Below are 12271 nucleotides of genomic sequence, written 5' to 3'. Positions count from 1 at the left end.
CCTTTTTCGAGGATGGAACAAGTGTCTCACACAAGCCTTCCCTTCAGGTGATTTCGGTATACATTGCCCCATATTCTTAAAAGAGAGAGAGAGAGTGCAACAGTGTGTGCCACTAGAAAATATATGGCCCCATAATTAGCATGCCCATCTTGTAATATGTCATTCTCAAATATTAATAAAAACCCTGATCTCTATCAATACAATTTTAAATTAAAAAAGAAGAGGAAAAAATGCAGATCATGGCTTCTGGGATTCTTTCCAACCTTTTTATCAGAATTGGCCACAGGAGGCATCTACATTCTCTTCTATCTGACCGAGTGTACTAATCTGTTGCATCTCTGATATACAGTGGAAACCACAGGGCTAGTGGCGTATGCTTTATTACAGATCACATGACCAGAGGAAAAGTGGGCTTCGAATGGAACAATCAGCAACATTTTGAGCACCTAGCCGACTGTTCTATTACTGGGATTCACCGGGATTTTTTATGGAATGTTTTTTCTCCACAATTTTCAAATCCCGTCTATTATTAAGCTCAGTGTCTTGCTTGCCAGATGCTTCAGTTCTGTTCACTTTGCAGATAATTACAGGTATCCTGTGAATCAACGGGGTCGGTGGGGGGACGGGGACGGAGGACACCTTTACAACATTTATTTCCCAACATTCCAATGGAATTGAAAGAATAAAAATGAAGAGCAATTGTGCATAAAGCCTTTAATTAAATTATGTAAGACTATGCTGCTGTGTTAATTTTTTAGCCAATAATATCTTCCTTTCGTTGTAATATAATTGATCCAAATGAAAATGTGTTTTGTTTCTCCAATATTTTGATACATTAACTGTGGCATCGAACAACAAAAATTGAATTAGGTCTTTTATGTATCAATGAACTCAATGTGGGTCCTAATGCGGTTTTCCTATAAACACATTTTACAATAACTATAGGATTTAGAACTTAATATTTCATATTCCATATGAAGGATTTCTTGAAAACTTTTAGAAATTATTTTGCATCTTGGGGAAGAACTTAAGAGTGGGGAAAACCCTTAACACTCAAAGAGAGATTCTGCAGCCAGATATGTTTCTCCCAAATCATAAGCTCTTGCAAATACAGCATTAAACCAGGCAGCAGAATTAAAGCACAAATAGAACAAGAAGCAGGACAAAGGAACACTTTGTGAAGACTTACTTATCTCTTTGTTCTCCTTGTGCATTAAAGTAACATCACAGCCACTAGATGGCATCCAAACCAACAAAATAAATGTCTAAGGGTGTTCAAAATTAAAATTTTGCACTGCTGTAGGATTGCTCCTTCATGGGCAAAGTGTCAGATGCTCACTATAGCTAATTTCAGAGGTTAGACCAAGATATTTTTATTATAATGCTGAAGCCCACCTTCTAAAGATTATTATCTTTACACATAAAATGTCCTGTTTCCTAAATGTGTATTGACAAGATACAGAAGAGGAAAAAAATAATATAGCCAACATATCTAACCCTTAAAATAAGGCTCGACCTGAACAATAACTTAGAATGTATTAAAATGTTGATGTCTTATATACTAAGGAAGTCAACTCTTGGTTCTTCCAAGGTCGATACTGAACCCTTGCCAAGGCAACCAACCTTGGGATTCCAGCAGAGTTCCTTCTCAATTACTAACAAAACTTTAGGGATATTTAGCTTACATTATTAAGCTATTCCTATTGCCTGGGAAGGGGCATCCTATGTTTTTTTTAAAAAAAAACTTCAGCAAATAGATGCTCCCTCCCATTGCAGTCAGAACTACATGCATGCCACCTAATAACAAAAGCAAAAAGGATGCTCTGTGTGTGGTGTGTGTGTGTGTGTGTGTGTGTGTGTGTAAAAATTTCATCAAAACTCTTCAACTGGAAAAATGCTTTGCTTTTTAAGGATATATACACCCTGGCAAACGTAGGCCTTAATTGCCAATTGGAGACAAGCGCATAAAATAAAATGTCAGAAACGGAGACAATATTCTAATAGCTTTGTTTTAAAGCTTATTAAGAGTGGAAATAAAATGTGGTTCCAGACCCCGAGCCAGTGGCGGGCTGGGGAGAGGGAGGTTTCTGTACTGAGTCATCCACCTTTCCCTATATGGGAGAAGAGGTTGGGGGAAGCAGCTGGTGTTCCTCTGCCTGCTGCTCTAAAAGTAGCTCCTTGTGACTGTGGCAAAGGCAGGCCACGCTCCAAAATTGTTTCCGTAAATCGTGATCTTGATTTTAGCAAGTTTGATCAATGCTAGCTGGATTCCAATTCCACCACCAATTTATATATAGGAAATTGATTCGCCGGACTCTCAAATGTCCAGCGGATTTAGATCCCCTTTAACCATTCAACACAACTTTCTGGTTTGAAAGTTGAGCTGATTCAACAATGTGACTGAATCCACTTTGATCAGAATCACCAAACTTGAGGTTTTGCACAGCCCTATTTACTCAAAAAATTGAATTTACCTCCCCAATGCATTTTTTCACTTTTTTAATATATGATATGAAAGGATAGCTGAAATACACAAATAGTGGCTGGATATATTGCACTTACTCCTTGCCTATTGCATTGGTTGGCCAGTTGTTTCCGAGTACAATCCAAGGTGCTGATTTTGATCTTTAAAGGCCTATTTACATTTACAAAGTCCTGAATAATCTTGACACCTCCTATCTGCAGGCCTGATTATACCTATGAACCTGCAGAGAGATAAGAGAAGGCCTCATTCACTGGCTTATCATGGGTCTAACTAGACAATAAAGTTCTCTCAGCAGCAATCCCTTTCCCTTGCAATTTCCTCTCATTGCTTTTTAAAGACATATTTTTTTCCCAATCTGCATTTGGCACTTTAAAAAGATGATAATAAATGAAACCAGCATTTTAAATATAATTTCAGTATGATTACTTCTGTGTAAGAAGAATCTCATGGGCTACCCTGGGAGGCAATTTTTCCTGCAGCAGATTTCAAATCTCCAAATAATTGATTAAACAAAATGAAATTAGCTGGCAGTTTTGTGCGACACTTCTGGAACCAGACACAGTATTTCTGCCTGCCTCTACAACTGACTGCAAAGAACATTCTGAATGCGCATTTAGATGTGTAGATTTGTTCCCTTTTCACTGAGCTGTATAGAGCAAGCAAGCAACATATCACTTTGCAACTAATTCATTTCAAGGTATCTTTCTCTTCCCATTGTTTTGCATGTGGGGTTGCTTGCCTGGTCTTGCTACAAAGAAGGACAGCTTATTCAAACTGTTTACATATTGTCAACACCTTATGCATCTGCATCAGTCAACTTTCAGTATGTAACTCTTGCAATGTTTACTGAAGGTCACTGACATCAATCCAGTCCTTTGACAGACAGGCACAGCACTGAGAGAGTCCTAAGAGCATGGACTCAGCTGAAGGAATTTGCCTTGTAGAATACAAATGATTAGCACAATGATTTTAATCTCTGCTATGATCTACATAGAATGAGGAAATATACCTCAATTTCTAGATTACAATCGAAGAGGAAAAAATGTTAAAATACAAGAACCCTGCTGGAACAATTGAAGTTTTGAAAGAAAGCAAAGGATCTGTAGCCAATGAGTTAAAATACAGCAAACAGAATTTCATTAATTGTCCTTTCTGCTGTTGTTTCCCAATAACTAATACCAAATAAATACTGCTGAATTGATTATGTCACTATGGTGATTAATAATTTTGATAGATTCATCCTTCATCTCTTTCAAAAGGGGATTTAAATATTTCAGGTTAGTGTTGATCACTGTATGTTATCACAGCACATTTCATGACCTTATGCAATTTCTTTCAAAACTTAAAAGAGTTTTGTAGAAGTGTAGAATATTTCAAATGTGCCACATACAATATATACATCTATATATGCCTATCGTAGCAAAGGTAATTAGTGTGCGTATTTCCTAATTAGTCATTGCCAACACTAACCCCCCCATTCATTATTATTAAATTCTTCCTGGATTTTAATTATTCTGGGTCAATATGGTGCATGTTAGAGAAATGATCATAAGAATTAATTTGCTCCATAAGGCAATATTAATCTTGATCTAATGCAATGAAATCAATCTTATTTATACTCTCTTCTTGGCCAAATAAAGTCTTCTATAATAACAGGAATCACTTTTCCTGCCAATAAATTTTATGCTAATTATGTATAGTAGATAACACCTTGCATCTGTCCTGTGCCACTTCTAATCAATAGATAAGAGCGCCAAGGTCTAATACTGCAGGGAAATTATTCATTTTGATTATTTCTAAATTTATAAACTTTTTCAATTATATGTACTCATTTCTGTAAAAAAAAATCATAGGGAAAATGATACTATGTCATTGTAACCATAATTTTTTTCTCTATTTCCCCTCCTTTGTTATTAATTTGGTGATTAAGTTACAAATAAAATTAATTTGGTATTCAGGCTGCATTATATATTTATATAACTGAACCATAATTCACTGTTTTGTTTATAGCTCTATTCTTAGCACTAAGCAATGGACACAGCTTAGAGGCAAGTCAGACGCTTTTGGCTGCAGAAAAATTTCCTTTGCAGAATCACCATTATTCAATACCTGAATCCCAAAATTTTACTTTCCACAAATTCATGGCTAAAGTTATATTGATAGATCTAATTTTCTACATCCCCAGATATTTTGATTATGCAGGAAGCTGCATGTTAATTATTTGTAACAGAATATTTTCAGCAAAATAAAAAATACAACTCTTGTTAATCATTTTCCTGTAACATAGTAACCTTTCTCATGATATTTACAAAACAGTCAAAAATTCCCAGAAGAACCTGAAAGAATGCCCAACTGCAGCAAATCCAGTGCCAGCAATCTACTATAGTTTCATTACTGGAATGGAAGCACATTCTAATCTAAAACACCAATTAAACTAGGGTTATACTTTTGGATCTAGTGTTAAAAAGAAAGCTAAAATCCTAATAAAAATGTGCACTAATTAGGAGTTTAACTGAGATTTAATTATACATTTAATAATTTTGGCCCTCCTTGCTTACCATCTGTGGGAGACAGGCAAGGCAAGCTGTGTGTCTCAGAATGAAGGAAAGGAGAGCATGTGACAGAAGCAAACCAACCGAGCAGGCACTATTGTTATGGATCAAAAGAAGAAAGGAGAAATTAAATGTTCTTATAAAAAGTAGACGTATCATCTGACCCTTGTTTAGAACTATTGTAGGTAATAAGAGATTTCAGTAGAGCTGCATGCTTGTATGTAATTCTTTGTGTGATAGAGAAAATACCAAAAAAAAAAAGAGAATACAAAAGAAAAGATTTTGTGTGTGTGTGTGTGACTTTCCTTTTCTATGAAAAATAATTAGTAGTTTGCATTAAATAGTTCTCATGACTCTTTCACATTGTTTTAATTTGCGGAGTAAAAGGCACGGAAGACATGTATGTGGCTTTTGGTTTGGGAGGGCTGTGTTTTAACCAGGGGTGAGTTATATGTTGTGGTGATGGCTTTAATCTTCATACACTGCCCAAAGTCAATGCAATTAGATGGAATATTATCTATAAATAATATAAATAAATGTATGCCCTGCATATTAAGTAACAGCATAATGTCATGATTGCTGATTGTAGACATCTATAAATATTACATGTAAATGACCAAACATTTGCTATGACATCATAACATAACCTCCTTAATTTGTGTACTTGCTTGATACTGGACACAAGTGTATTAGTGATGGACTAATCATGACTCAAATTTCTTTATTTGCCCCTTTGCTTCCCTTATGGATGTTTACATTGCTAACATCACATAACTGTATTAAAGTTATGTCCATGCCATACCGGAGAACATAATGCCACAGTTGGAATGTAGGCAATAGGTCTGTGAAATGATTCTGATTCAGGAAGAAAAGGTTACTTGTTGCATGTTTGGATGTACACATCACACCTGCTGGCAATTCATTATAGAAGAGACACGTTTCAGGAGATGCCAACTAGCCTAATTTGGGTCCATGTGTACTTTAAATCACCTTCTCCCGTTTGGATCTAGGACCCTCCCGATGGTTCCTAAAAGACAAAACTAAACTGTTCGTGTAGTTAATGCTGGCATTTTCACAGGCCTTGACTTGTTCTGCTTGGACGAGTTTCCTTTCCCCACCCACTTCTTCAGTGACATAATTAAAAGCTGCTTAACTCCATTGCAATCTTAGGGAAAGATGAGGGAGATGGTTCATCAACATTTATTTGAATTAGATAACCCGGTGCCCTCGAGATGTTCTAGATTGTTTTACTAAACCTTACAGAAACCTTGAGAACTAGTTATAAGGGCTGAAGAGAAGAACGTGTGGGTATTTCGAGCTTATTTACTATTTCATTAGAACTACATTTCTTGCCTTCGGAACTGAAACAACTTAATGCATGCAATTGCAATTTAACTTCTAAAGCCTGAATTTTCCCTAAATGGGGTACAGAAAGTGTTTTCAAAGTTCCAATACTGGTACTAAGTCAGGAGAACTCAGTGTGTTCAACATGACAAAACTTTCACTGAAACAGACTTTAGTGCAGAGAATGGCACTGAGCTATTACCACTTAGATATATTTCTGCCTTATTTCAGTAAAAGCTGAATTTAATGGATTTTTTTGGGGAAAGAATGTCTGTTAAAACTGAGTGTCCGTTAAATCTGAATTTATATTCCTGACACAATTTATGTTGTTCATTTGATTACCCAATTAAGATTTTCATTTGTTTGTTTTAATTTGTCTCCTATTTAATTATGAATAAATAATTAAATGAGGCAAATGATATCAAAGCATTAATCATGTAATTTATTCAAAATGAAACCAATGGAGCCAAATGACATAATTTGCATCAATGGTCCAGACTGCTAAGGTAACAAGAAAAACATCTGATCCATCCAAAATAAAAAAATGATCTGTTTTGTTCAATATCTGCTGAGAACTTATTGTATGACAAATTAAATTGGCACCTGTCTTTGCAACAACCTATAACCTAAGTTGTCAACTTGAAGCTTTTTGTTTGTTAGTGGAAGGAGGGAAGATGTCTTTACTGAAAGAACAAACTGAAGAAATACTTTTTTTTTTGGCAGAGCAAGGAGGAACAGCTTAACCAAAGCCACCTGAAAGCCTTTGTGAAGGGTTTCTGAATATGAAGGAAAAAATAAAGAAATAATACTTTCAGAACAATTTTCTTCCACTGGAACATGTACAGAATGGCAAGATGTCAGAGAAGGATAGTGTTCAAGCTCTGTTTTTCATCTGGCTAACTAGAGGAGAAATAATGAAGTCCTTGGCAGTCAGAAACAACACACAGCAAAGGATGTCATTCAAGCTGATGTAGTTCCCATCTTCAAAAAAGGAAAAAAAACAGATCCAGGAAACTACAGACCTATCAGTCTGACCTCAATAACGGGGAAGATTCTGGAAAAGATAATCAAGCAACGAATCACCGAACATCTAGAAGCAAACAAAGTAATAACCAAAAGCCAACATGGGTTTGTCAAAAACAGATCATGCCAGACTAATCTTATTGCATTCTTTGACAAAATGACAAAATTAGTAGACCAGAGGAATGCTGTTGATATAATTTACTTGGACTTCAGTAAAGCATTTGATAAAGTAGACCATAACCTACTACTAGATAAAGTAGAAAAATGTGGGTTAGACAGCACCACCACCAGATGGATTCGTAACTGGCTGACCAACCGCACTCAACGTGTAGTCCTCAACGGAACTACATCCACATGGAGGGAAGTATGCAGTGGAGTACCCCAAGGCTCTGTTTTAGGCCCAGTACTCTTCAACATCTTCATCAATGACTTGGACGAGGGGATAGATGGGGAACTCATCAAATTTGCAGATGACACCAAGCTGGCAGGAATAGCCAACACTCCAGAAGATAGGCTCAAGTTACAGAAAGATCTTGACAGACTTGAACATTGGGCGCTATCTAACAAAATGAAATTCAACAGTGAAAAAAGTAAGGTTCTACATTTAGGCCAAAAAAACAAAATGCACCAGTACCGTATATGTGGTACCTTGCTCAATAGTAGTACCTGTGAGAGGGATCTTGGAGTCCTAGTGGATAACCATCTAGATATGAGCCAGCAGTGTGCAGCAGCTGTTAAAAAAGCCAACACAGTTCTGGGCTGCATAAACAGAGGATAGAATCAAGATCACGTGAAGTGCTAGTACCACTTTATAATGCCTTGGTAAGGCCACACTTGGAATATTGCATCCAGTTTTGGTCGCCACGATGTAAAAAAGATGTTGAGACTCTAGAAAGAGTGCAGAGAAGAGCAACAAAGATGATTAGGGACTGGAGGATAAAACATATGAAGAACGGTTGCAGGAACTGGGTATGTCTAGTTTAACAAAAAGAAGGACTAGGGGAGACATGATAGCTGTGTTCCAATATCTCAGGGGCTGCCACAAAGAAGAGGGAGTCGGGCTGTTCTCCAAAGCACCTGAGGGTAGAACAAGAAGCAATGGGTGGAAACTGATCAAAGAAAGAAGCAACTTAGAACTAAGGAGAAATTTCCTGACAGTTAGAACAATTAATAAGTGGAACGACTTGCCTTCAGAAGTTGTGAATGCTCCAACACTGGAAATTTTTAAGAAAATGTTGGATAACCATCTGACTGAGATGGTGTAGGGTTTCCTGCCTGGGCAGGGGGTTGGACTAGAAGGCCTCCAAGGTCCCTTCCAACTCTGATGTTATGTTATGTTATGTTATGTTATGTTATGTTATGTTATGTTATGTTATGTTATGTTATATGTTATGTTAAGCCACTGAATGTATCTTGTTTTGGAAAGCTATTTCTTAAGGTAAAGGTTAACAGCACAGACAAAGCTGTGTGAAGGGAAGAAGAACATCCTTAATGTTTAATTTTGTTCCAAAGGCATTCTTGTTGGATAGAATAAAATTCAACAACCCCTTTACATCAAGGTAATACTCTCAGAAATGAAAATGACTTCATGAGCTTGGCATAAATCTCTGATATTAGACTGTTATTGTTCTTTCCATGCAAATCGAGACCTTGGAAAAGTCATTTGCACCTGGAGTATTTATGCATTTTAATTTCTTAAATTATGAATGTTATGTTAAAAACGTTAAACATGATTGAATCTTGGATAGCAGCTTACCTAGCAATGTAACTCAGAGCCTAATTCAGTGTTTCATTGTTCAGTTTTATGTACTTAAGAGCAGCAATAAGCAACAAATGATCATTTGTTAAATTAACACTTTATTGATACTCATTTTTTTCTTATGAATCAACATGATGTATTTTCCTTCATGCATAGCCTGGTAAATACCTACCCTAATTGGAACCTGCATTGGAGGAAAGAACTTCCACTAGAATTTTTTTTTAAAAAAACCTCACACTGAGATTTACTTTGCATACAACTACTAGTTAAATACTACAATTATGTGTATTTCAATGTGTATTGCACAAGAAGCTGTTTATATAAGATTTCTCCTTCGGAAAGCATGGTATAGATGGGCAGTTAATTCTATTTCATTCCTCTATCTCCCTACCATTTTTAAAAACTAAACTATTGAATTACAAAGAATTCAAAATTAGTTTCAATACAGTTCATTCAATATTCAGTTCAAGGCTGGCATTTATCTACTGTAGTAGTACATGGTATCTGCCTAGGTAGTGTTTCTCAACCTTGGCAAATTGAAGTTAGGTGGACTTCAACTCCCAGAATTCCCCAGCTGGTGGATTCTGGGAATTGATCTTGCCAAGGTTGAAAAACACTGGGTAGGGCTACAGACGGCCAAAATATCTCTTCCCTGACATTAGTCAGGCACATATTATTTTATCCACTGAAAACCTACCTCTTCACCCAGGCCATCTCTCTGTGAATGTTTATTTTCTTTCCTTTCTCCACTATTGTTTTTAAACTAAACAGGCTTTCTTTAATATTATTTTTAATTACCATTTTTTATTGGTATGTTTATTTTGTAAATCACTTTGAGAAGTTTTTGTATACAAAACAATATAACATACAGTATGTTAATAAAAATACTCTATACATTTCCTCTCACCATAAAATTAAATTCCTCTGTAAGTATAGCAAATATTTATGCCCACTATTTTCTTTGTTGATTAGCATTCTAGCCCTTGCCACATAACTCTGCATGTAGTGTTTGCTTTGCCTGCTTTCTTCTTTTCGTACTGCAGCCATGGAAAAAAAAAAATTCTCCATTGAAGATGCATTAATTCCTAAACATAGAAAATGAACATCACATGAATAATGAATTAGAAATTTTTGCTACATGTCAGCAGCTTTGTAGGAGGAAGCAATATTTATGAAGTCCCTTAGGACAATAAGAAGTTAAAAATGGAAAAGAAACACACACTAACATTTATGCCGTGAGAAAAAAAAAAAGTTTGAGAATTAGTAGTAACATACCAGGGAGAGGGAGAAATATATTATACAGGCACATTTAGAAACAAACTACAGATGTTGTGTAATCAATATAGCTTAAAATACATTCCCCTACACTAAATGAAGCTCCAGAAGATACAATCTATAACAGGAGAGTGGGGATAGGGCAACATATGGTTTTACTCAGTGCTTTGGGGGAAAATCCATTATAATATGGGTCCTATCTATTTCCCCTTCGCACTTGTTGCAGCTACCGTCAGTTCTGTCTCTGCAGAAGAACTGAACCTTCTTATACATAAGAGGACAATATGGTCACCATGCTTTGCAGGAAGAAAAACGTGAAGGAAAATTGAAGGCTAACAAGTGTAAGAGTAGCAGGGAGGAAGAAGGCAAGCAAGGAAAGGAATTGAGGGGTGGGGTGGGGGCTTCAATCTTCCTTCACCTGCAATTTGAAATGCATTAAAATGGCCAATTGATTAAAAAAACTTGCTTTCTTCTTCTTTCCAACAATCTTGGTGAGGTAGAGAATGCTGGAATGAGGTTGGGTATGATGGAGGGAGGGGATGAGGTAGCTTTCAGAGAGAAAAAGATGTCCAATCCTGATCTATGTGACACAGGCACATCGATCACTAGATGATAGCCTGGAACAGGAGAATAGGGGGCCATCAAACCCGCACAACAAATTCCAACCCTTCTAAGTTAGAAAGCTAGGACATCCGTCATCATAGTCATAATGCTGAAGTGGCAGTTCCCGACGGGCGAAGTAAATAAGATGGTATGAAGAAATCAATACTAACATAATTCCTTCATCCTATAATTATTTTTGCAATCCCTATGAAAACATTTCCAAGCGTTGAACAACATTCAGATAAACAAGGAAAATTGAAATATTAGATTTGTTCTTCCAGTACTGTAAAGAATGAATTTGCAGCACTATGAAGTCCAGGAACTTTGGCTTATTTTACCAGTAACTATGTTATAACTTGCCAATGAATCAAAGCCTTTTCACAACAGATATTTCCACTCCACATGCATCCAATTAAGCTTAAAAAAAGTTCAACAAGAAGTTGTTTGACCTAAAATTATGATGTAATTGCTTCCAAACTGACCCAAGTTTTTAGTAACAATAGCTACTGAACTCAAAGAAACTTTGACTTCATATTTCCCAAAAGATTATGCTCATGTAGGAAAGAAGTTTCTTTTGCCATTAATTCTCTCTAGCAGGAGAAATATGGGCAGTTAACTATCAACATTCTAAAGAAACATGCAGTACTCAGAATCCCTGAAACCACATCAACAATAAATGAAGCAGTTTCCTATTGTTTTACAGTAGACCAATAAAAAAAAGATGGGTAAATCATAAAATAGACAGGATATACCTATAGAAGGCCTATTAAGATCTTTTAAAATCCCACTGAATATCTTTTAAAGAAGGCCTACAGAAGGCCTATAATCTTTTAAAAGTCTATGGAGATTCTCAGTCATCCAGGTCATGGTTGTCTCAGAGGTGCTTTTTTCAAGAGGCAACTAGGCTTTCTGGTTTTTCTTTGAAGACGTTTCCCTTCTCATCCTATAGCCTATAACCATGATGGCGAACATATGGCACGTGTGCCAGAAGTGGCACACAAAGCCATCTCTCTGGGCATGCGAGACGTCATCCGTTGCTCTTCCGGGTTCCAGCGCACCAGCCAGCTGGTCTTCACACGCAAGCGCATGGGCTCCCATTTTGGCACTTGGTGCTGAAAAGGTTTGCCAACACTATCCTATAAGAACCATGGGATATTTGAGGAACTGACTCTTCCCAATTATGTCAACTTGTCCCATAAGGTCTAGCAGAAAGGGTCAAGAATCCAGGTG

The 12271-nt window shown here is 36.6% G+C and overlaps 1 protein-coding gene across 6 annotated transcripts in view; it reads right to left on the bottom strand.

Moving 5' to 3' along the window:
* Window positions 1-12271, bottom strand: part of NEO1 (neogenin 1) — a 62399-nt gene that overhangs the window by 36915 nt on the left and 13213 nt on the right. The window contains exons 1-2 of one of the 6 annotated variants that reach the window (XM_058156053.1): window positions 10071-10088; window positions 5044-5131 (exon numbers count right to left, since the gene is read on the bottom strand). The exons of the other annotated variants lie outside the window; for them this stretch is intronic. Coding sequence (XP_058012036.1) covers window positions 5044-5131; window positions 10071-10073 — 91 coding nt within the window. The 5' untranslated portion in view covers window positions 10074-10088. Of the gene's footprint in view, window positions 1-5043; window positions 5132-10070; window positions 10089-12271 lie in introns of those variants that run through there. 6 annotated transcript variants of the gene reach the window in all.

The sequence above is a fragment of the Ahaetulla prasina genome, chromosome 13 (genome assembly GCF_028640845.1).
Source record: "Ahaetulla prasina isolate Xishuangbanna chromosome 13, ASM2864084v1, whole genome shotgun sequence".
Taxonomy (NCBI): domain Eukaryota; kingdom Metazoa; phylum Chordata; class Lepidosauria; order Squamata; family Colubridae; genus Ahaetulla; species Ahaetulla prasina.
Note: the sequence above shows the minus strand (reverse complement) of the source record. Positions and strands in the feature narration are given on the sequence as shown.